Source organism: Amblyomma americanum, chromosome 6, assembly GCF_052857255.1.
Source record: "Amblyomma americanum isolate KBUSLIRL-KWMA chromosome 6, ASM5285725v1, whole genome shotgun sequence".
NCBI classification, from domain to species: domain Eukaryota; kingdom Metazoa; phylum Arthropoda; class Arachnida; order Ixodida; family Ixodidae; genus Amblyomma; species Amblyomma americanum.
The window spans coordinates 36,574,675-36,600,346 of NC_135502.1; the positions used below are offsets into that span (position 1 = coordinate 36,574,675).

The 25,672-nt window shown below is 45.8% G+C and overlaps 2 protein-coding genes across 3 annotated transcripts in view; one reads left to right on the top strand and one right to left on the bottom strand.

The window, feature by feature from the left end:
* The window catches only part of Fib (rRNA 2'-O-methyltransferase fibrillarin), a 31,098-nt gene extending 23,540 nt beyond the window's left edge, over nt 1-7,558 (bottom strand). For both annotated transcript variants that reach the window (XR_013315642.1, XM_077669092.1), the window contains exons 1-4: nt 7,450-7,558; nt 6,303-6,581; nt 5,470-5,604; nt 3,197-3,247 (exon numbers count right to left, since the gene is read on the bottom strand). Coding sequence is in view for 1 of the 2 variants with exons in the window: in XM_077669092.1 (XP_077525218.1) it covers nt 3,197-3,247; nt 5,470-5,604; nt 6,303-6,581; nt 7,450-7,462 (478 nt within the window). In the remaining variant the exon portion in view is untranslated. The remainder of the gene's footprint in view (nt 1-3,196; nt 3,248-5,469; nt 5,605-6,302; nt 6,582-7,449) is intronic.
* A 385-nt stretch (nt 7,559-7,943) lies between these two features.
* The window catches only part of LOC144136611 (vacuolar protein sorting-associated protein 16 homolog), a 46,560-nt gene continuing 28,831 nt past the window's right edge, over nt 7,944-25,672 (top strand). The window contains exons 1-10 of the mRNA XM_077669093.1: nt 7,944-8,033; nt 8,648-8,739; nt 8,855-8,955; nt 13,624-13,752; nt 19,191-19,335; nt 21,288-21,412; nt 21,550-21,669; nt 23,524-23,579; nt 24,068-24,142; nt 24,723-24,817. Of these exons, the coding sequence (XP_077525219.1) occupies nt 7,981-8,033; nt 8,648-8,739; nt 8,855-8,955; nt 13,624-13,752; nt 19,191-19,335; nt 21,288-21,412; nt 21,550-21,669; nt 23,524-23,579; nt 24,068-24,142; nt 24,723-24,817 (991 nt within the window). The 5' untranslated portion in view covers nt 7,944-7,980. The remainder of the gene's footprint in view (nt 8,034-8,647; nt 8,740-8,854; nt 8,956-13,623; nt 13,753-19,190; nt 19,336-21,287; nt 21,413-21,549; nt 21,670-23,523; nt 23,580-24,067; nt 24,143-24,722; nt 24,818-25,672) is intronic.

The window sequence follows — 25,672 nt, forward strand, 5'->3', positions numbered from 1 at the left end:
ATATTCCAGCACTAAAGCTCGCTGCTCACACGAATGCGTTCCAGTACTTGTTTCTGGCGCATAACTGGCCGATCAATTTATTTCATTTGCCATTAGAACCGGATCAATTTAATTCTCAGAATATGCCTGCCACAAACATGTAGTAGCGCCTAGCTCGTGGTAACGAGTCTAGATGTGACTGCTTCGGGTTCTGCCCGCGCAGCGGGGCGCTATAACCGCTCATTCTAGTGCCCATTCGATAATCCGAACTTCACTTAATTTGAACAATTTTCCGGTCCCCTTCGAGTTCGAATTAACGAGCTTTTACTGTACCTTTAGATGAGTACTGTGAATGGGTTAAATTAGCTGAAAGCTCGAAGAGAACAGCTTCGCCCAACTGCCGAAGCTATTGAATGGAGCCGCAAACAAACGAGTTGCAGGAGAACGGAGTCACGGTCTCTGCAGGTTCCAAATCTCTTTTTCTTTCACAAGTGCTCTTTATACTGCTAACTGCCTTGTACGATCAGCGACCATCGTGTCATCAGTTTTTTATCGACCGTGGCGATCATCTGACCAGCCTTAACAGGCTCTTTCAAAGGGTAACTAGCACTTGAAGCGGCACTTGCAGTTCCTCTGCTGTTCGGCACTTGGAAATCGAGGCGCGTCAAAAATAAAACCACGGGGCACACAAAGCTCATAGACGCAAAGCACCATATCAAACCGAAACTCTCCTGGTCGCCTGTGGCACCACCAAGCATTGGTTTTCTTTGCTTCCAACATTCAGGTTGTCATTTGTCTGTCTTCTTTGTGTGATAAAAGTGCACTATTGGTTTCAATACAAAACTTACTTCAATATTGAACCGCGCAACCATCCTTTGTCAGCCTCAGAGATTCGTGGTGTCTATGGAGTAAGGAAAATTCCTCCAAGGTGGCGTCTCTTGTTCTATGACGTCATCACACTTGTACTTGCAAGATTGGTCAGTGGCGGCGATATCTGTATTTTGGTTCTTGCTATTTTCTACCTTACAAGAGCTTTGTTTTCAGTAAGAGTGTCGTTTTTGTGATCAGAAGCTGGTATTCTAACGATTTCTCCTCAGTGTCCCTTCAATCTGAGGTTCGCTGTAACGAGATTTGACTGTAATAACCAAGAGCTGATGACTATATTTTGCCACTTTGGTCCAAACTAAATACCGTATTTACGCGCATAATTTGCGCACCCTTAACTTATCACCCGGGTTTACAAAAAAACATTTTTTACTCGCATATTTTACGCACCGCACAGTGCTAGATTACCATTACGCACGCGGGCTCTACCCAGTAGCATTCGGCTATTCCACGTGTTTGTTCGGAAGGTTTTTTGAATCTTTTGTGCACTGGGCGTTCATGGTGGTGTCAGAGGCCGCTGTCACAATCGCGGCGGCACCAGCGGCATCGCCAGTCGGAACGGCCAGCAGTGCTTCCGGGGAGGATCGGCAGCTGATAGAAGAGCCAACACCGCTGTTTGTTTGGCTGATGCATGTGACTCGACTGCCGGCTACGCTTTTCTTGGTGGCTCTGACTGCTTGTGTTTGGTTGTTCGGTCGTGTCTTGCGATGGGATATAACTATACGGCAAGTTTCAAACTGCTCGTCAGCGCCTTATCGCGGTGCGGAGCGCCGAAACCAGCGAGAAAAACCGCGTGCATGCAAGCTTGCTTATAGACGACAATCGTTGTGTCGGCAAACTTGTGCACACGTGGCTATTCTCGCTGGCTTCGCAGCTCCGCGCCGTGATAAGACTCCGACAAGCAATTTGGTCGACGCTCGCACGGTACTGTTAAAGAATTGTGTGGTGTGATAATTATATTGATTCGCGCTTGCTATCCCGGACGAAGTTGCGAAAGCAAATTTATGGGATCCGGAACTATCGAACAATTGGCTGGGCCGCAAGCGATGACGCTGTTTTAGCGTCTTAGTCAGCTTCATGCATGCACCTTCATGCCATCCCATCCCGCAGGGGGGCATGCGCGGCTTTTCATTTAGAGTGAACTTTTTCTCGGGGGGCGGCCAGCGTGGGGTGCGGGTCCGGGTGCTGATGCATACGAAGCAACATAGACTATACCTATATGGCGCGTTATGACCTTTGTGGAGTTTTTTAAGTCGCACTCACGAAATCCCCGCGTAATTTTCGCACCCCCTTCTTTGAGCCCTAATTTCTGAATAAAAAGTGCGCAAATTATGCGCGTAAATACGGTAAATAAAAAGCAAATACCACAAAAAATCATATATAATACAGTGCAACCCCTATTATGTGTCCTCTGTATAAGTGATGACGTGCATTTTACAACGAATTAACGCGGGTCTGGCAAACCCCACATAGAAAAAATGCATTAAAGGTCTCATTTATTGGTGCTTTTCATGAATGAACAGCACAGCGAACTAGTTCAAGGATTGATGCATGCTGAACAATGTCGTTTTCTCCATTGCAAATGCTTCATCAGTACATTTAGACATTGTTGTCGTAGTTTTCCTGTAAAAATATTCCCTGGGAGCAATGTTACATGGATATTTGCAAGCAAACAAAATACGTAAAAGGCTGTTAAGTGTCGCTGTATAATTTTTTTTTTGGTGCCAGCAAAAAACAAAGAGCATGAAAACTGGAAGCTTTCTTACTGGAGTGAATAGCTGCAGGATCATGACAGCAAAGTTCTAATTCAACATAGAGCCTATATTTCTGAAGTTTATTTGCCTAGTCCAGAGCAGCCTATGTAAATAAGAAGTGCTATTTGTTAACAAACATCATTGAACACACAACTAAAGGATGTATTTCAAGTACAAGAAGTTTTCCGCATGGCTGTCTGTAACGATAGGCCTTATTACTGCATGCGTAAATGGTGATATGGTACACTGTTGTCCATGACAAAGGGGACAGGATGATATAATGATTTCATTCGACCTGCATTCCATTCTGAATAGCACTGGAGCGCAGCCTGCAGTACACCACGAGAGCAGAGGGCAATAACCTGCGGTTGTAAATAAATCCAGTTGGCAGTAAACAGATCTGTGTGAATATATTTCCCATGCTACTGCATATGAATTTTGTTCCGTTTTTATGTGATACAAATAACTGTCACAACCTTGCGAGGTTCACATCACCGAGATTCTATTTTAACCATGTGCGAAAATTCTTTGCCCTTGCTCAAGCTCTTTTGGGCCCAATATTCAGCAGACCAACTCACCTTCGTGCCTGTGGGGCTCAATGAACACTTTCCTGCCTCCCCTGAAGCCACCTGCGAAAATGAGCATAAAAATTATAAGACACCCTCGAGAGCAAGCATACCTGTCCCTGCACTCATGTCATATTTCTGATAGCTTCGGCAAGAGGAACCCTTGAAAGCAGTGGCTTACCTTACTTGCATTACTCCAGCAAAAAATAGATAATAAATAATATAAACTCAAAACTAACTTCACCCCTTCAAGTGCTGCTCATTATTTCGATTCAAAATGCACAATTCCCCACCTAAATTCGTATATCAAGGCCTCAGGAAAGCAATTTCATTAGTTTATCAACGCAAAACACAAAACAGGAATTTTTTTATAAGGATGTGAAAAAAATTGCCTGTGGTTTAGCTCTGGTTAAACCTGATACTTAGCGAGAGCGCATTGTCCTCGACCATCGTGGATTCGCTATCGGAAGCTAAGCGGGCCCGTCTAGCCGCGTCGTCATTACGACGCTTGTCGAGACATTCAGCATGCTCCTCTTCGGTCATAGCATCTCCTACATTTGGCTTCCTTCAGAGACGCAGAACTCGACGCATTGTCCTCGACCCCCCCCCCCCCCCCCCCCCCCCCCCCCCCCCCACACACACACACACACACACACACACACACACACACACACACACACACACACACACACACACACACACACACACACACACACACACACACACACACACACACACACACACACACACACACACACACACACACACACACACACACACACACACACACACACACACACACACACACACACACACACACACACACACACACACACACACACACACACACACACACACACACACACACACACACACACACACACACACACACACACACACACACACACACACACACACACACACACACACACACACACACACACACACACACACACACACACACACACACACACACACACACACACACACACACACACACACACACACACACACACACACACACACACACACACACACACACACACACACACACACACACACACACACACACACACACACACACACTCTCTCTCTCTCTCTCTCTCTCTCTCTCTCTCTCTCTCTCTCTCCTTCTACAGTGCATGCGCACAGCTGCTGCTACTCGGTTCACCGCAATGTCTGCCTCACTGTAGACAACAGCTGTGCCAACCGCTGCAGTGGTAGTTTCAGCAATATTGCACCTGCCGCCGAACGCTAAGTCGGTGCTTCAACCAATGGACCAGGAAATAATCCGCGCAGTGAAGGTTGTATGTAGGAAACGTCTGACTGAACAGCTCCTGCAGAACCTGAGGACTGAAAGAGACCTAAAAACCGACCTCTTAGGTGCCTTGTTTATGCTGAGTGGGCCGTGTAATGATGTCAAAAACGAAACTATGCAGAACTACTTTCAACATTCTGGTCTCTGCTTTCCGGGAGCAGACGGAGCAAATTCTTTGTCAGGTGAGCTCAACAAAGCAGTCGTGGGTCTTGATGATTTGCAGAACCAGATGCCCAAATTTCCAAGTGCTATTTGTGATGGAGCAGCCGGGGCGGCTTTGTTTCCGCGGAGACAACAACGTTGAGACTTGCAGGAGAGCTTGCAGACAAATGCATCATTGTCGACATCGTGGATAACCAGGACACCACTGATACAAATTGTGACGAGGATTTGAGAACCGGTGCCCATGTGCTTCAACGTGCTCTATGCACTCAGCATGGTTCATTGCTATTGCGTGTTGATAGAAGGCTCCGATATCAGCTGTTCAGAGTCCATTAATAACAGGAAACTGTTCTCTCTGAGGCAATGAAGACGAAGAAAGAAAAAAATTCCCAACTATTTCGCTCTGTAATCTGTGCACAGTAAGTGTCCATCACAGAAATAATTTTTTTTTCCGTCTCAATAAATCTGTGTGTTTTAAAATTTACTGCCACTTTTATATCGAATTACACGTCACATTGAACTCGCAGGTGTTTTTTTGCGAGTTCGATATATGTGGGTTTGACTTTACCTTGAACAAAGCTGCACCCCACCACACTGCTGTAACTCCACAGGTTAGCTTTATTTAACAGCACACCAACAAAAGTGTGTCATGACAATGCCATGCTCTAAAACTCTAAATCAATTTCAGACATCCATTTTTTTTTCCCATCTGATACCGATTTCAGCAGCAGAATGCCCCAATTGTTGGAGCCATGTGGCTTGAGTTGAGATTGGTGGATTGCTGGAATGAAAATTCTCCACTCACCGCGGCCTCCGCCGCGTCCTCGTCCACCACGACCCCCAAAGCCACCACGGTCACCCCCTCGTCCACGGCCCCCAAAGCCACCACGGTCACCACCTCGTCCACGACCCCCAAAGCCACCACGACCACCAAAGCCACCTGAAATGAGAAAATAACAAAAAAAAAACGGCCACACAGAATGCAATAAGTTACTTATGCACACGAAAAACAGCACCAATACAAGCAATTGTCAAATTTGGGCTTGCCTATACTGCATTACGGAGAAAACTGCCATTAAAGAGCCTGCTATAACAGCAACCATGATGATAACCACACATAGCTTTGGCAGTGCACACCAGAACAGGATTGCAGAATCGCGCATCGTCTCAAACTGCTCCTGGTTCCCCAGCATAGCAGCTGCTGTGACGTCATTGCAAGCCATATACTGTTTTCCCTCACATGCACCACGCTTATGAGCAAAGCAGAATTGCAAAACGCTGTTGAACTACTGACACACCACGCAGCATGTTTACATGGGTCTGCCTTGCGTGCTAATGCCTGATCATGATATGTTATACATTTGCCTTTATTATGATACCAACTGCTTACGTTCGCAAAATATTACGAACTGTACTGCGAATGTACTGATTGTACTGACGAATTGTACTTCTAAGCACCCAGAGCCTATATAGTAGAATCATTATAAACAACTGGAACTATGGCGTAACACTGAAAAAGTGTGCAAGAAAACAACACTGCAACACAACAGCTGTGCAGCAGAACAGTACTAATGGAATTCAATGTTTCTACCGCTGCTACGGTAAGGAACTTGAGTGTCAGGCCAAAAAGTGACATACCGCGTCCGCCGCCTCTGTCTCCGCCACCGAAGCTGCTTCTCCCTCCACGGTCACCAAAGCTGCCTCGGTCTCCACGGTCACCAAAGCTGCCTCGGTCTCCACGGTCGCCGAATCCACCCCGGCCGCCACGGTCTCCAAAGCCACCACGGCCGCCAAAACCGCCACGGCCACCGCGACCTCCGAAGCCGCCTCGACCGCCACGGTCGCCGAAACCACCCCGACCACCACCGCGATCGCCGAAGCCACCTCGACCACCGCGATCGCCTCTAGGAGTGAAGCCTATGCACAGAAAAAGGCAAAATTGGGAGATGCTATCAAACTTTCGACGCTCGCACAAAAGCACCGGCAAATGAAAACAGCACTGGTACACTTTGCTCGCAGCCTGTCGAGGAGCGCTGCAATGCTTTACCGCGGAAATGCGGTAGTACGGATTGCAACACTAGCAAAGCGAAATCGCCCGTTCATCACGCTGAGCTTACGATAACGAGAAAAACGTCCACAAGAACAAAATGCATATTAAGACAACAGTTACTTTAGGCAAAGTAGCTGTAATATAAACCTTTTTTCTCCCAACGCATAAATAAATAAATAAAAAACGCTACCACTCCTTCAAAACTGCGCGCGCCGGTCTTGGCAACAACTGTTTTCTAGTTGATCAGCATAGGTAAGTAGCGCAGCACGTGCTTGCCCGGTCACTAGCTCTGCAGTTGAATAAACCCGTGAAAAAAAACAAGCAAACAATCATGAATCATATAACTAGTACAGAGGAAAAAAAAATTAAGTTCGAACCAAAACACGCGAGACGCTGACAGCCATGATAGCTTCTATCAGGCTTTGAAACATGACAGAGCGCAGAACAAAGCACGCCTTTAACATAAATCCGCATGCATGAATTTTGTACAATAAAAGTGCTCGCCAACAAAATACGAGGTTTTGCGAGCATATTCCTAAAACAAAGAGCGAAGGTTTCCTTTCGGGTGGCGCTCAACGTACCCTCATGCACGCGGCGTGGGATTGCCGGCTAACGCCAACTACGCGAGAGGTGAACACTTGTTTTGCAGATAAGAAGATTCACAGCATTTCACCCTGACCAATCGTGGGGCTGACAATAGCGTAAATACAATACGACAACAATTAGAAATATTACCTGGTCTACCCATCTCTGCAACCACGTGTTACACAAAACCACGCTTGCTTCGCGATGCGGCGGGAGATGCCATCAAGCTGACTGGCGCGTACCATTATCCTCAGTGCCGTAGTGGCCGTAGCTCTTCTCACATTAAAATCCAAACTCTTAATTTTTGCTAAAAATTGTCTTAAAACAATTTTTTAGAAACATTGCTGAACATTTCTTAATTATTTTGTGAGTTTGTTTTAAAAATTGTTAAGTTTTGGGCACGTTTTGGGACTAATTGTTACAGCGTAGACCTTAATATTAAGGTTGGTGGTCGTATTTACAAAACTTAATATCAAATTTTATTGAAAGATTAGTACTCAAATTTCGGTTTTCCTTGGCCAAAATGTTTAATAAAATCTTCCTTCAGCATTTAAAAACTCAAAATGACGTGTATATGTTTTATCAATGTTTGTTTTATAAAATCAGCTCTTTGACGGCCGTTTCTTGCTTCCTTCGCCTCTTCGCCTACCAACCCTTCGGGGGCGATGCCGAAACACCGAAATGGCGCTTCACACAGCTGATTGGAGTCCCCTAGGCAAAGATGTTTACTACAGGCGAGTTTTTGCCGGAATACTATCCTACAAAGAAAGCAGGGCGTGCACAAAAATTTCCTATTGCTTGCTGGCGTTGCCTGCGAGAATTGCTGACCACCATCTTGACCCGCTCATTTACTGTTTGTATGTCGAGTACGTGCACACTGAAAGTTGAGATATGTGTGAAAAACATCTGACAGTAGTGCAGTAGTCACCCTGTAGTCACAGACCACTCAGCTCTTGTATCGTGAGTTCACGGTTGTCAGTAAATTAGCTCATTATCCTGCTTTTGAGGGTTGTCGTATAACTCGCTTTGTTTAAAGGGAAAACATTGCAGCCGGGCGGTAATTTTTTCTTGGACGTCTCGATGGGACGAACGTCACTTCGTTGACTTCTTGACAGCGAAGCGTTCCATCGCGGAAAGTGCAAATTCAGAGGCTGTTTCATGTTTCAGTAGCCGCGACTACCGTAGACATCTGAAAGTATGCTCTGTCTGTGCAAGGAGCATGGTTTCAGTAGCCGCGACTACCGTAGACATCTGAAAGTATGCTCTGTCTGTGCAAGGAGCATCAGCTGCAACTTGTGACGCTTTAGCACATTATTGATTTGCCTTGCTCAATTAACTTTCGCCGCAGGAAATTTGAGCTCTATTCGATGGACTGGCAAGCACAGAACCTTGAACTGTCAGATTTCATTGTCGCCGCAGCTCCATTCGGGGGACCAATCGGTGAGTGCCGTTCCCGTGAGAAAAATACGAACGAGAAAAAAACTCGTTCCTTTCCGAGAGTGGTCCCATGACAACAGCTGATGGAAAATAACATGTGCGGCTGTCTTTTCTTTAGCCCTCATAAGAGATGACTGCAAAGCCGCCCGGATCAAGCTGGGCAGTGGGTGCCTCATACACCTCTTCTCAGCTAGTGGAAAAACACTGGGTAATATTAAGGTAGGCATGCCTGTCAGTGGACACCGTTGTGCTTGCTTTGTTTTGGCCGGATTGCAGACATTTCAAGTTTTCATATGTATTGGGTTCGTCTGTCTAGAGGCATTTTTTTTTTTTTTTTCACCCACATATTGCTCTCTAAAACTTCTGCTCCATGCTTCACTGGTTGGATGCAAAGCTTGCCTCAGATGTTGCTAAATGTAACAGCTTGCAGGGTGGTAGACATGTATAATCAAGCAGTGTTTGTACCTTATGTCTCCACAAACAGGTGGTCGCAGCAGAAATGATTCAGGCGGTCAGGAAGCCAAACATATGACACATAAAGATAAGATGCCAATGTGGCTGCCTAAGCAGCACCATGCAGTTATGAAGGTGTCACTTGCTAGTTCATCTGAGCATTGTAAAAACATGAACCACTGTTGGCAAATATGTATCAAATAATAACACTTCTGTGTGTTGCTTCTTTCTAGTCAGGTGTACTTGAGGCAGCTTACATGAGAAGCCATCTTTTCTCTTCATTAATATTTACAGATAATTCCTTTCAATGACTATGTTAATATAATTAAGTTCTGACTGTTCCATCATGCCAAATTGAGTTATCCGGCTCTAGGTGCGGATGGCTGAATAATATCTTAATGGGTTGATTGCCTTTTTTATATGCCAAGGGCCTGGGATTAAGTCTCCTGGTGTTCTTTAATATGCACCAAGATCGCATAGGCGTTTTTACATTTCACATTTATTGAAATACTGTCACTGCAATGAAGATCAAGCCAGTAAACTTGAGGCTAGCTGGCTAATATTGCAGTTTGAGTGAGTTGATGTGGCATGGTGTAAAAAATGTAGCATATATCAAAACAAAACAGATGAAAAAGACATGAGACGTACAAGTGCGGACTTTCAAGCAATGTCTTTCTCATCAGTGTTTGTCTTATTTGCTCTATATTTTTTACGTCATTCTTAGCATGTCAACACCGTAGGCACTGAGTCGCCGCAGTGGGCAAGATGAATAAATACATTGTTTATGTAAAGTGAAATGGTAGACTTAAAGCTTAACATCCGAAAAACTGTTAAACAGTGTGGAAAGGGAGCAACAGTTTACAGCAGGTATCAAGTTATTGAAAGTAATAAAGAAGTATGTCGATCCAGGCCAAGTTCTGACTGCTGTTCCAGGCAATGAGAAAGAAATTACATGGATGGTAAATGTGGTTTAGAGTCAAGTTACAAACGGGACCTTACTAATATTCTTAAAGCCGCCGCGTTGGCTCAAAAATTATGACGCTCGGCTGCTGACCCGAAACATACGGGTTCGATCCTGGCCATGGTGGTCGCATTTTTATGGAAGGCTAGAGGCCCGTGTACTCTGCTATGTTAGTGCACTATAAAGAGCCCCAAGTGGTCAAAATTATCCGGAGCTTTCCACTACTGCGTGTCTCATGAGTTGAGTCACTTTGGGACGTTAAACCCCATAAACCGTTCTAATTTTCATTTTAGGAATAGAAATGTTCGTTTCCGCGTGCTGCAAATATGTTGTATTGTATTGTGTTGGACCCGAAACTAGCCCCTGGCTATGGGTCCAGTTATTATTGTACATATTGAATTGTGCTCAGTTTCATTTTCGAATAAAAAAAAAAATATCCTTTAAGAAAAGGTACATGACCATTGCGTCTTACCAGTACACTCCTGTGAAGCCGGAACCTGGAGGCTAATGAAAAAGCTTGGTAATAAATTTAAGATACCAAAGTGCACCATGGAAAGGAAAATGAGAGGGGTAACCTTGAGAGAAATCGAGGGAGAAACATGAAAATGGACAACAAACCTGATTTAATATCGTAGTGGCAATTAACCTTTTAATTCCAAAATTATGAAGGAATCGCTGAAAAAAAAAATCATTACCTCCACATTATGCTTTCTAATGTACACCCATTCAAAAGCCAATATCAAAACTTGTTAGCACTACTACTACTACTACTAATGGTGGTGATAATAATAATAATAATGGGTTTTGGGGGAAAGGAAATGGCGCAGTATCTGTCTCATATATCGGACACCTGAACTGTGCCCTAAGGGAAGGGATAAAGGAGGGAATGAAAGAAGAAAGGAAGAGAGGTGCCGTAGTGGAGGTCTCTGGAATAATTTCGACCACCTGGGGATCTTTAATGTGCACTGACATCGCACAGCACACGGGCACCTTCGCGTTTTGCCTCCATAAAAACGCAGCCATCGCGGTCGGGTTCGAACCGCAGCGACTGCGTTTTTATGGAGGCAAAACGCTAAGGCTTCCATAAAAAAAAACTACTAAAATTTGAGAAATCAGTACGTCACCACTTAGCAACATTTAGTATTTGGTCCATTTTGTGCAGCTAGTTCAAATTGTGTGAAAGGCCAAATTGAAGCCCTCAAATCAACTCGAAGGCCCAGAGACAGCAGACATTTTTTTATCCAGGAAATGACTTCTTATTTTCCCCGCAACATTTGCCTAAAGTGAGAGATGAGAAATTGTTAAGTGCTATCTGGAAGTTGCATATTCGGCGCTCCCGTTTTCTTCGTACAGCTTGCTCACAGGGGCGCCAAATGTTTTGATAGGGATGACTTCTGGGAGCATGTTGACATCAATATTTGCGTGCAAGTTTTATGTTGTAATGAATACAACCTTTGTCCATAAAGTTTCGAGACCGATTTATTTTCTTCTCTAAAAATGATTCCCCAAAACAAATGTTGGTGTGTATGTGTAGCGTCATCTTTTCGGGCTAACCTGAGCTATTTATGTTAATTGCTGTGGCAGCCGCTAGATGGCACTACATGTAGAGTAATACGTTGTCAGTAGTCGTCTGCGCATTCTACTGTGAGTGAATGTGAAAAGATGGACGTCCACCTCGAACAGCGTGTAAACATAAAATTCTGTGTGAACCTTGGCAAGACAGCCAGCCACACAGACATATGAGCTCCTTCAAGATGCATACGGCAACGAAGACATTATCGCGGGCGCGAGTTTTCAAGTGGCACAAGAGGTTCGTTTCGGGGAGAACGTCTGAAGACGACACAAGTCGGGGGCGCCCTTCAACCTCACGGAATGAAAACAACGTGGCTCGGATCAGGGAAAACGTACAGCAAGACCGCACCATTACAGCCCGCATGCTATCAGATGCTCTCGACATTAATAAGACATGCCACTAAATTTTGCGTGAGAACTTGGGGAAACGAAAGCTGAATGCCAGTCTTGTGCCGCACTCCCTCACACAAGACAAGAAGGGCACGCAGGCATCAGTGAGCGCTGATTTGCTCTCCGAAGCAGAGAAGGATGCTGCATTCGTCGACAACATCATTGCTGAAGATGAAACATGGTGTTTTCAATACGATCCTCAAACAAAGAGGCAGAGTGCCGAATGGCGGTCCACAAGCTCTCAGATGTCGAGAAAGGTGCGGTGACAGAAGGCCAAAACAAATACAATGCTGATAGATTTTCGATGCCAGAGGTGTCATACACCACGAGTTCTATCCCACAGGGGCAGACAGTAAATCAGGAGTTTTATATTCGCGTGCTCCAACACATGCGTGATGCACTGCGACGCCGTCGCTCTGACTTATGGGCATCTGGACAATGGAGCCTTCTCCACGATAACGCAAGGCCGCACACTGCTGTCAGCGTGACAAAATTTCTCGCCAAGCACAGAATTACTGTACTTCCCCATCCGCCATACTCGCCTGACCTCTCCCCATGCTATTTTTTCCTGTTTTCTCGTGTGAAAAGAGCTCTAAAAGTTCGCTGGATGGGGAGCTTGGAGGCCATTCAAGACGCCACGACAAAGGGGCTGACAGCCCTGCCAAACTGCCAAAAGAAGCGTTTACCAACTGTTTCCAAGACCTCAAGAAGCGTTAGAAGCTGTGTATAGACTGCAAAGGAGACTATTTCGAAGGGGTGCTGCACAAATGATTTCAATGTTAAACGCATTTTTTTTAATGGACACGGTCACGAAACTTTACGGACAAAGGTTGTAAAAAGCTTGCAGATGGTTTGTGACGAATTTGTGACATTAGGCAGTAGAAGTTTAAAAAGAAGTAAAGATGGGCTTTGGTGGAACGTCTAATATGGCAAACAGGTAATCGATAGGTTGTAATGGTGACAAAGTGGATTTTATGGGAAGCTAAACGTAGCTGCATTTAGGTGGGGAGATAAGGAAGTTTGCTTGGATATGGTGGCTGCGGCTGCCACAAGGCAGAGATAATCTGGGGGCATTGGGAGCGGCTCTTTTCTTGAGGCGAACATAATCCAGTGGTTGTTGATGTGGATTTATACATTCTAAACAGGAGAACAATGCGACTTTTGTGACGTGTATTGGAGATGCACCTGGAATGACAATAAAGAAATAATAAATAAATGTTGGTTCTGGCCTGCACAAAGAACAATATTGCAGACAAGGAATCTTGCGTTTTTCAGTTATGTATTTCTTGCGTATTTCAGTTATTTTATGGAGCAGTTTTACTATCCTGTGATCCAATTCACATGAATTCTCAATACCGGCTATCAGGTATACTGCACAGTTTATTTAATAGCAGCAGCCGGTATGCATTATATTTTTCCATTTATTGTGTTCACTTCAATGGGTGAGGTCAAATCCTCCGCTCAGGAATTTTCAAACAAGTTGTGTTCAAGAGGTGCTGAAATCATTTCAGCATGACACCGGGGCTATCGTGGCCATGGGCTGGTCGAACGTGGAGAGCCTGGTCGTTGTTCAAAGAGACGGTGCCATCACTGAGTACACCTTGCAGGGAAGAGTGCAGACAACTTTCACCATGGGCCAGGTGAGGATTATAGTATGGGGAGACCTATGCCACTCCCACCACACAAGCACTCTTAGCGGTTCTTGTGTACAGCCTTCATTCATATGTGGATATATCGAGAGCACCAGTCATTACTAAAATTTAGACAACAGCAGTTACGGTAGTGCGCATAACGTTGGTGCAATGCACACGTCATCACTGCAGCCGCATGCAAGCCAGTTCTTGAAAGGAAAAATAGCGATCTTTTCAGTTTTCTCAGAGTTTCTGGTTCAGGAGGCGGGGTCACAGTCTTTCCTAAATCCAACTACATGGTGTCTAAAAAGTATCCGGACTGATTTTTCCTTGTGAAGGGGACGAAGTACTAGGGGGTCTCTCTAGGCGGTGACGTTCGGATCATAGTTGTGTGAAGTGACCCAGCTCAGTTTCCTCCCAGACTTTGCAGTGTGTGAATCAGATCACGGCCATAGTGAGCAGTTTTTTTCATCGCAGTGTCGGGAATTGCGATGCAGCACACTATTAAACAGTGGTACGCAATAGAGTTCTACGTGAAACTTAACAAATCCAGTGCTGAGACTCTTGCCATGATTCGTCAAGCTTATGAGGAGGACACATGTCAAAAGCACTAGTTCTTGACTGGCGCAAGAAGTTTAAAGAGGGACTGGAGGATATCAAAGACAAGCAATGTGCAGGAAATCCCATCAAAAATCTATAATGAAGAAAAAAAAATCATGGAGGCGCTTACACTACCTTAAGAGTGGAATGCTAGAGTATTAGAAGCAACTTTGCTGCCACATGTTTGTATGTCTGCGTCAGTTCTTTCAACACATATAAAACGTTGTCTGCATGATCATATCACTGACCAACTTGCTATGGTGGGCAGGTAGCTCCCAACCCAGTGGGCAGGTTGTGGTGACCTTAACAAGGTCACGTGACGTTGTGACATCATTGCCTTCTCAACCAGTCAGGGACTTTTGTGACAGGCGCAGGATGCGAAATTGCATGATATGAAGTCTAATGCTATCACATTAAAATATGGCAAGAGCAAAGGAACTTTTGGACTTGGATCGACAAGTAAATGTGAGAATGATTGTGGACAAGTAGTGGATGCTCAATTTTGTGTGAAAGTACTCTAGAGGTTGAGGTTAAGGGTGTGTCATGTGTGAAGAGAAATCGCTGATACCTGGATTCTCCACCATGACAATGAACTGAGTCACACGTTGTTACACGAAAGGGAGTTTCTGGCGGAGTTATTCGTGCCAACGCTGATCACCCTCCCTACAATCCAGACCTGACCCCACCAGACTTCTTTCTCTTCCCTCAGGTAGAACGAAGCCTCAAAGGACACTATTTCAGAAAGGCAGAAAGAGTTCAAGCGGCTTCAATGTAGTTCCTGAAAAGGATTGTGGTTGCAGACTTCCACTGGGCATGCTGTGTATGACAGAAGCACTGGAAACAATGTGTCGAAGAAGAAAGAATGCTATTTTGAACACTTCTAAGTGGCCAAAATAGTGATTTTTTTGTATACAGGAAAAGCTTGTTAATTTCACCCCCCCATAATTCGAAAATCCGGATAATTCGAACAGCCGACGTGGTCCCAGCCACCGTTCATGTACATTTATGGCATTGAACGCTTGCTGATTCGGGCGCTATGCGTCTCGCATCGGTTAATTTGAGCAGCTTCCTGAAGGAAGGTCGCACTCATGTGCGACTAGCACAGCAAGCAAGCATCAAAATACATCAGAATCTCGGTGATACAAATCTCACGTGGTTGCGAAAAAATTCGTATCATCCGAAATTTTGTATCATCCAAACGAACAAAATTCGTATGCAGAAGCATGAAAAATGCATTCACACAGACCTGTTTACGGCTGACGAGATTTATTCACTGCTGTGCGGCCACAGCTCGCTACTCGCGGTGCATACCGCACGATTAGCGACAGCAGCTTCGGCGATGTGCGGGCCGCGCACCGCCACCACGATTAGCGATGCGACGTTCGTGATGTGCGGGCAGCGCTTTTGGTGCTCAAGGATACGTTCGCAGCTCACGCATACGTATCATCCGTAGAGGTGAGGGAGAGTTCGAAACTGGGGGGTTGCCTAGGGGAGATAGTTTCTCCCTGCTTAATCGCGGCTGACACGGTTCAAAACCACCAGACCCCACCCCGTGATCGCGTACGCTACCGTGCACTCGCTGACCACAGCGGGCCTTGCTCTGAGGGAACAAAGGAACGACACATTGGCTGACGCAAACAGGCATTTATTGCTACAGTAACAATAAGCCAGCTAGCAACAAAATACGCTGAGGATTCGAGGTTGTCCAACTCACCAGCAAGGTTACGAGCGAATTTTCGCCCGCTCTAGGGCAAGGGATACTCCAAAGGCCGGATGAGACGAGATACGGGAGCGGGTCTCCCCGTCACTTCCTCGCCCCGCTGGCGAAGAGTGGAGCCGCGAGCGACACGTCCGCTTGTGCTGATGATCCCAGCCAAAGCCCCTCATCCTCTCTCCCGCGCGTGAGCTGCAAACAGTCTCTCGCGCTGCAATGCTGGCGCCCTCTCTTGCTATTTAATGTAACTGACAAGCAAGGGAGTGTGTTCCTCCTCGAGGCGAGGCTGCTGCTGCACGGTGCCTCGCGGGAAAGCAAACACGGGACTGCAGGGCAGGTCCCTACATCCCCCCAACCTTAAATAGACCCACGCGCCTGAAAGTACATGCTATGGAGGAGTCTCCTGAGGCATGTCTTGCAGCGGAGGTCACGCCGTCAGCGTCCACGCAGACTTCTGCGGTGTTCCAAAGGCGGCGTGAAGGTATCGTCTCCACTGAGACAACTCGCATGGCCCGCGGACTACCGTGTCTGCAGGCCCGCGAATTGAAGGCCGGCGGGAAAACTGCAGGCCAGGATTCTGCAGTAGTCACCTGGGCAGCAGCAGCCAGAGGTGACTGCTGCCTGGTCTCGCCACAGCTGCCCCGGAGGGATGCGGCGAACAGGATACAGGCCGCTCCATCGCAGCAGGTGGCAGCGAGACGATGTGCACCGGACAGCAAGCCTGGGTGGCTCCACCGGATCTGCAAAATTGCCGAAACGCTCTCGGCGTGCCTTTAACAAAGTTCACGGGAGGGGAAACGGCATTCGCAAGGGCCTCGTGGCACAATGTCTAACTCCCTAGCAAAACGTGTCGGGCGGCTGTGCAAACACAAAGTTCGAGTGAACAAAGCCCTTTCTTGAGTTGAACGAGACTGCTCAGTTCGTGCGAGGTTACAAAAAAAACAGGTGGGCAGCAAAGTGCGCCCCCTCTCAACACCACGGTCTGGTGGTCGTGCCTCTTCTGACATGGGGCAGGCAGCTCCGAAAAGCATTAGGCCTGACTACCACTGACAACGACCGTGACCACAACAAAGACGCGAAACAAGTTACGTGCACGCAGCCGCGAGGAGACCTCAGCTTTGTGGGGTGGTCCTACCCCTCTCACTGCACGAAGCAGCTTCTGAGCGGTCCGCGCCCATCGTATCGGACCGTGTCAGAGCTCCCGGTGCCGAGCTGCAATACTAGCGAGCTCGTAGCGGCACCCGTGGCCTCAGGCCACCCGGCTCCCGGAGCTGCGACTCCCAGAGTCGAAAAAGAGACAGTAGAGAAAGTATATACAGAAACTCGGACCACCCACGCGGCTTCCGTACTCACTCGCTTCGGGCTCGGCAACTCCGCGGGCGCTAGGCCTCGCGCTCTCTCGATGCGGACCAAGTGACTCTCATGAAGAAACTCCAGGAAAATCTTAATTAAAAATGTGCTGAGCATGTCGAAAAGTTCAAACATGCTGCAGCGCAATACACCTCGCACTCAAAAAAGCATGCCGCGGGTCCTAGTGATCAAAATTCACTCTAGGCCTAGCACTTGTCAAGTCCAAACAATGAGCGTTCCTCGAACCGAACTGACAGTCATCCAGTGTTCCAAGAGCAGGCCCCATGTTGGGCTGCCAGATGTGGGGTTGCCTTGGGGAGATAAATAGTTTCTCCCCGTTTAACCGCGGCTGACACGGTTAAAAACCGCCAGACCCCACCCCGTGGTCGCATACGCTACCGAGATCTCGCCGACCACGGCGGGCCTTGCTCTGAGGGAATAAAGGAACGACACTTGCTGACACAAACAGGCATTTATTGCTACAGCAACAATAACGCCAGCTAGCAGCAAAATACGCTGAGGAATCGAGGTTGTCCGACTCACCAGCAAGGTTACGAGCGAATTTTCGCCCGCTCTAGGGCAAGGGATAGTCCGAAGGCCGGACAGGACGAGATACGGGAGCGGGTCTCCCCGTCGCTTCCTCCCCCGCTGGCAAAGAGCGGAGCCGCGAGTGGACGTGTCGCACGTGCCGACGATCCCAGCCGAAGCCCCTCATCCCCTCTCCCGCGCGCGAGCTGCAAGCATTCTCTCGCGCTGCGACGCTGGCGCCCTCTCTTGCTAGTTAATGTAACTGACAAGGGAATGTGTTCCTCCTCTAGGCGAGGCTGCTGCTGCACGGTGCCTCGTGGGAAAGCAAAAGCAGGGGACAGCAGGGCAGGTCCCCACAGAACATCCGAAATTCCGCACATCGTACACAATGCACTCTGGCCGGGGAATTTCGCGAATTCATATCAACTGGGTATATCACCGAGATTCTACTGTAGTCCGACTCAAATCTGAATTTCATGCTGCAGAAATGCCCATGAACCTATGGTGTGCACAAAATGGCAGGCATGAAGAAAAACAGACAGTTCCATCTTTAAGAATAGTCTGAAAGCTTAGTTTGTGTTTCACTTTCCTGAGCCTCACACAAGTCCGCAATGATGGCGGCTAGCGATTGAGCATCCGCCAGCCAACCCAGCCCAGCTGTGCGCTGTTTAGAGTGCTGAATGGAGCCGCTGCACGTTTCGCTCACTTCCGTCCTCATGGTTTTTCCATTCCATTGTGCCAAAACAGTGCTGTCATCAATACGTTCCGGTCACTCTTTGTGCAGTGAATTTTCCTCACGCACTACGCAGTTGCTTGTGAGGGGGCTCGACACCTACCATTTCACAGCGTGAAGGATGCCGCAGATACCCTCTAAATTTTGGGGCTGTTCTGCTTCGACACCCCCAGCAATGTGAACGTGTTAAAGCATTGATGGAAATGTGAAAAACAGTCACTGTCATGCTGTTTCCATATCAAAAGCAGTTGACCATAGCATAGTCTCTCACCGAATAAATTTACCATGAGGCAAGCAGTTCCTGGCAATTTTTTCAGGGTAATTTGATAATTAGAACGTTTTTTTCCGGTCCCTTGAAGTTAGAATTAACAAACTTTTATTGTGTGTAATATTTGTTCATTGCTGTAATCCGGATACTTTTTGCGCATGCCCTGTATATGAACTTGCACGAAAAATACTTGGCTGTCGATAATTCAGGCTCAAACCCCTTTTTCTCGCTCTCTCACTGATTTATTTCTGCAGGTTCCTAAAGATGCTGGTGTCTTGGAGGCCCGAGTGTTTTCTACCAACAAGAGGACTGGTGTGGTTATCCTTACACGATCCTACAAGTTCTTCCTTGTCGAGAACATTGCCAGCTACAAGACGTGGCAGCTCGGAGACATACCTGGTAGGACATCGATTTCAGTTGTCGCTGTTCTTATTCTACATCATTTTTTATGGTTTGAGTATTCATCCCATTCACGGAAGCCAGCTGTGATGCATGCCTTTATCTCTGAAGTTAATTCTTTTTTATTCTTTATTCAACATTTTATCAATAACAAAACAGTGTTGAAGGGAGACACAGCCAAAAATCCAAAGTAAAGGCCTGACTGGGGCTACGCACCATTGCCAGGCAGCTGCAGCAGCCAATATTTTCATCCTTCATAGCAGTGGGATATGACTGACGCCAGTAACACAAATATAATTTGCCATATCTGATGAACATTGCAAAACGCAGTTGTAAAAATACACGGAAAATGCAGCTGCAAATGCAGACGAACAGCCTAAAACTTACAAGGGCAAGGACAAGATCAAAAAATGCATTCAAATTCACCTGCAAAATGCTTGCAATACATATAGGCAAAATGCATTGCAAAAACGCATATAATAATCTACAAGGAACAAGGATACATCATAAACTCACATGCATACAAGCTAATCGATAAAGAATTGAGAAGAAATAAATTAATGACGCATTTATAACTGCTGGTTAGTTCAAAGACAAACGCAAACTATTTAGTAATTGGGGAATCCTGAATCGAAGCATCTGATGTAGGGTACATAATTGGTTCTGCAACGTGGTATGTTCCAAAGTTTCATGTTCCAAAGTTTAATTCAGTGTTGCTAGCTCCTTGGCTCTTACCAGCGCAGTGAATTTTAAAAAAAGAAGAAAAAGCTAGGCATTCATAACCATTCAAGCCCTGAGTTCGTATTCACCTGAATGACAACTTGATGTCACGTTCCTCCTAACACTTAAAGGGACTATGCAATGAATAAAAAGTTGCTTGTAAATGTTTTCAATGCTTAGAAATGATACTAAGAAGCAATCACACCAAGCATGAGTCTTTGGAACTGAGCTAGCAATTTATTATGAATTTTTAAAAACCGTGTTTTTTAAAATTCGTGGGCCGATTGGTGTGCTCGTAGTGACCGATTTTGAAAGTAAAATTGTGAAAAAAGACGTCACTATACCCATGACGTCACCAGGCCACCACACGCTGTCATTCGCTGGAGCCACGGCAGCCTCGACGTCACGGGCACACTTCCGGTAGCCGTGAAAATCGTCTGCTCGTACCGCCGCGCGACCCTCTCGGGCAAGCGCGAGCCAGGGCATTGCCTTCGCGCATATGGTTTCAACTTTCCTCTGCCGCTTCCTTCTGTCAGGAGTTCCGGAGCCACTCGCAGTGGCTCGCCGAGTCGCTACTGTCGTCGCTGGCGTTCAGCTGGTACTGCGTGAACGCATAGGGCTCGATGCTCATCGCGGCCGTAAAAGCGAGCAGTCGCGCCTCGAGGTCCGGGTCTATTACTGCTAACTACAACAGACGACAAGCAAAGAAACCCGACGCGCGCTGCAATTACGCCGCCGATGCTGCTGCTGGGGTGCTAGGAGCGACAACTGGAAGTTGCAAAAGGAACGTCAGCGGATGACGTATTCATGGGCGGGGCCCAGTCCCAGAGCTGTTCTTTATTTTTTTCTGGTGCCCCGCATGTACGAGTTGAGGGGGGAGAGGAGGAGCGTAATTTTTAATCGCCTATATCTTTGTTGTTGTTGATGCTAGCTTAAAAACTCTTGCATTTGGGTGATGAGTGATGAAATGCCTATCTCTCGTCTGCTTTACGTAATCTCGATTAATTTATTGCATAGTCCCTTTAAGACTCCCTGATTACTCTTAATATTAAAACAGGTGGGGTACGGCTTCAGGTTTACAGGTAAATCTTCCTTCGTTTGTAAGGTTTGTTGAAACAGTGTGAGCAGCTGAGGAAGTGTGCATTCGTCAGAAGTGCCAGAACTGTATAACCAGTTAGTTTTTTATATTATTTTTCTCAAGCTTACGAAGTTTTTTTCTTACATTGGAACAGGTTTGGATGCGCCTCCCAGCAGCTGGACTGCCATCCTGGATGACTCGAGTACCAAAGTTGTCGCTGCCAAAGACGACAAAATTTATATACTGGACCCAAGAAGCAGCACAAGATGCTCCTTAGAGGTCTGCTTGCAGTTTCCTGGTGACATGTTTGTGTCCACTCAAGAAGTGTGCTTTGAATCAACATCATCTAAAGACGCTTTATTGCAGTAGCCTAAAGATGTTTTGAATTGGAAATTTTCAATCCCATTTCCTTTTAGGCGCCACCTATCAAGGCTCCTTTCAATGCTGTGATTGAAATGGCGGTGTCCTTCGACTACGCAAACATTGCTCTCTTTCTGGACAATGGACATCTGTGGGCAGGGACCAGTGACCTAAAGGTGATTGTTGGTTCTACATCGCTGCAATAGCAAGCAGTGCAAATCCTTCATTTTATACTAGCACGTCATGCACATAAAGAGTGCAAACTAATATGTTGTCAGTAGCTTTTTCAAAAAAATAAAGTGGAACAAGCTTATGAAGGGCAGAAGCTACCCTAAATGAATTCATGCCCTCACTGCTGGCAGGTACATTAATTTTAGTAGCATTAAACTTTACCGTATAGACTGGTATCGAAGCCGCCATTTTTAATTCGGGTGTGAATTTTGAAGGTGTGGCCTATGCCTGAATTTCTTTTTAAAATAAACATATAACCATATTTTTCTTTCTGAATTATCTAGACCAAAACTGGGTTGCAGCCCTTACATGAGATTATACGGTATTACATAAAGTGATAGGTAGTTGAGCCTTTTGCATGCAGCCCCCAGTCCTAGATACCATGTGCCCGTCAAAGACAGCTCGTGCTGCTCGGAGCATTTTGTGGGCTGGCATGAAGTTGTAAGTTGACCGCTTCATCCGTTATCTCTGGTTCTTGTCTGTTGCTGTTTCCTGTGCTGGCTCTAGAAGTAGTGCAGGCGTTTCTGGTTGCTGGAATGGTAACTGTCCCCACACAGTTGTCCAATTTCTTATGGTCGTTATTTCCTGCACAAAGACTCTAACTGTACAGCTGCTTTGAAGAATGTCCCATAGTCTAATACAACAGTAGGTGACCAAAAGGTGGTCATCAGTGCAGTCGCTTTCATTGGTGCTTCATCTTCATGCAGTCTTGTCTGCTCATATGCTCACACTTGTCCTGATGTGGAATTTTCATGCAGGTGTAGTATATTTGCTTGCGTGCAGTGTACCGATCTAAGAAGTTTTGCATAAATCTCATGTTGTGGTGGAATTTGTGTCTTAACTATGTATGTTCTCACATGGGAAAATTGGCAAAGGCGTAGATAAAGAAAATCACAGGTATTGAGGCATGGGTGAGTAGCAGTAGTTCCACGTTGATCACACAGCAGTCTAGTAGTTGACGTTGCTCTTTCATTCATGCTATGAGGCTCTCTTTGTGTACACCTTGAAGAGAGTCTTTCTTCAGTTAAAGGGGTCATGACACCATTTTTCAGACTCAAGCTGTTTATTGCATGCTGTTCACTATACATCTCGGAGCAACTGGACAAAATATGAGCTCATTTGGTGCTGCGAGTAATTTGTAATTGAATTTTTAAAAGTTGTCCTGAACTGTGTGGCAGTTAGGCAACACTGGTGCGCTCATGGTTCATGACGACATAGACTGACAGTCACGTACTTGCTTACGACTGAACTGCGCATAGGGAGTAAAGGGGATTGAGTTGTTCGTTGTTCTGGCTTGGGTTGCGGTGGGATGAAGGGGGGAGTTGGAGGGAGACAAAGGCCTGTGTCCTCTGTTCTGTCTAACTTCTGCCCAGTCTCAGCGACTTCATCACAATGTGCCATGGCCACACTCAAGTAGGTGCGCGCTCTGCTCCGCACCGACTATGCACACGGCAGTTTTGCAGCAGACGACGGCACTGTCATTTTATTGATAGCTTCAAATTGAAATTGTGCGTAGAGTCCTACTGCTTTAAGCACGTATAATAACGTCGTGGCTAATAGCTGCAATGTAAAAGCACGACTTGTTGGTAGGCCATGTCATGACCCCTTTAATGAACTGGCAATCTGCTTTGGGGCAGGCTCCTCATCTACCTGGGGGGACCAATTTCTGAACATAATTCACTAGATAAGGCTAGCACTACACTGTCACTTGCTTTACTTTCAACATGTTTTTCAGCATTTTGCTTGATTATTTTCTGAAAATTTTAACTCGTGATGTTTCTGTTTGAACTTCGTTCCAGACACCATATTGTGAGATAGACACTCAAGCAAAGTCTCGGCCCAAACAACTTTTGTGGTGAGCCAATATTATATAATGGACTTTTTTGAAGCACATTCAATAGAGCTTAGTGTAGCCAAAAGCTTTTTCATGTACCCTCTTTGTGAAATAAACTTCAACTGAGAGAAGTCATAAGATGCCTGTACATCTGTGCTGTGTTTACACTGTTTGGAACTTCGAATATTTGTGCTAGTACCAATGTTAGTGTCTTATGATGATAATACTAAAAGGCAATTTTGAATGGGCACAGTTTTTTTCGCTTGTCAAGTCTTTTTTCTTTCTTTGCAATAAAGAAATATAATTCTTGTTGCAATGGAAAGTGGTGTTTAAACTTGAAAGGTTGTATTGAGCACTCACACAACTGCAGGTAATTTATTGACCTCAGATCAAGAAAACAGATAAGTTAGAATGATTGCATCTGATACCTTCAAAATGGGCTGGACAGAAATGGTGTGATTACCATTTTATAGAGGCCACACCATAAATGTGCATTTTTTGCTCTGTAGGTGTGGCCGGAGAGCAGTCATCGGGCATTGGAACAACATCGTCTTTGTTGTTGGCATGGACAGGGACTTTATAAAATATCCTTTGTCTTGCATTTGAATTTTGGGTCTTGGAACTTGGTGTTTGATTTCCTTTTTCTCATAACATCACCAATGCTATTGTTTTGTTGTATTAGTTTAGTGGGTATACTTGAAAGTGAATCTAGTTGCACAGAATCTTGTGATGACAGCTATTTTTTTTACAATATGCCATATATTAGTGTGTGAGTAGGAAGAATGTCTCAGCTATTGATGTTAGAGATAAGCTGGCTTTCCTTGGTAGCAAACTTTGCATGTTTAGGTATTGGAAAACCTCTCCAGAGGCAACTTGTTTGTTGCGTACATATGCAGTTTGTCACAACTCCTTGGACTCATTGGGGTGGCTCCATGGCTGTGGCATTCAGCTGCTGTGCACAAGTTGGCAGGATCGATCCCAGCTGCAGCAGTCGCATTTCCATGCATACAAAAGGCAAAAACTTTTTTGAGGGCTGAGATTTTGGGGCACGTTAAAGAACATCAGGTGACTGGAATTAATCCAGAAATCTATACTATAGTGTGTGCCGTCACTCAGAGTGCAGCCTTGCTGGGCAGAATTTTTTTTTTCTTGACTCCTCTGCACTTACACTTTCGACACTTCAATATATCTAGTCCAGGAACTGGATGGTGCCCGCATTATTGGCAACTTCAGCCATGAACTGTTGCAGAAAGTTCCAGGTAATAACCTCTTTTGCACTCAGTGTTAAAGAAAGTAAGCATAACCGTGTCTCTGCCTCTCTCTCTTTTTCACATGCACACATACGTTTGTGGTACAGGTTAACTACGATGATTAGGAGGTGTCATTAGTGCTGGAAAAATGTGGCTCTTGCATGAACGGATAGCAATGCTGTTGCTAGATGGCACTAGTGCTTATTTGCTGAAAGATGTGGCTGTGAGAGTGGTGTTGCATTTGACGATTAAAAAAAAGGTAGCAAGATTTGAACTTGTGACGTCCTTACTGAAAAGGACGAGTTGGTGGCTCAGTGGTTAGGGCATTGATCGGGAGTTCACAGGTTCGTACCCGACTGCAGCGGCTGCGTTTGAAGGCTGAGGCGCCCGTGTTTTGTGGGATGTGTTAAAGATCCCCAGGTGGTCGAAATTATTCCGGAGCCCTCCACTATGGCACCTCTTTCTTCCTTTCTTCTTTCACTCCCTCCTTTATCCCTTCCCTTATGTGCTGTGGGGTTCAGGTGTTGGGGGATATGTGAGACAGATACTGCACCATTTCCTTTCCCCCAAAACCAATTTTCATTTTCATTTCCACCATTTTGAAGTGAATGGCCATGTAGTGTAGCCTTTGGGATTCACACTAAAGAAAATCAGTGTTTATGCACACATTTTACTTCCGAAACTGGCCAGTGATGGCAACACGCGTATTTTGTTTTTTGGTCTTTTCCAACTTATAAAGGCTTCATTTTTGGTGAGAATGGTCTCATTGTGATTAGAACACTGCAGCTATGAATGCAGGCCAACTTTTATTCGTCCTTGGTGTCAGTTTAAAATCTTTGTATGTTCACAAAAGCCTTGCAGAGC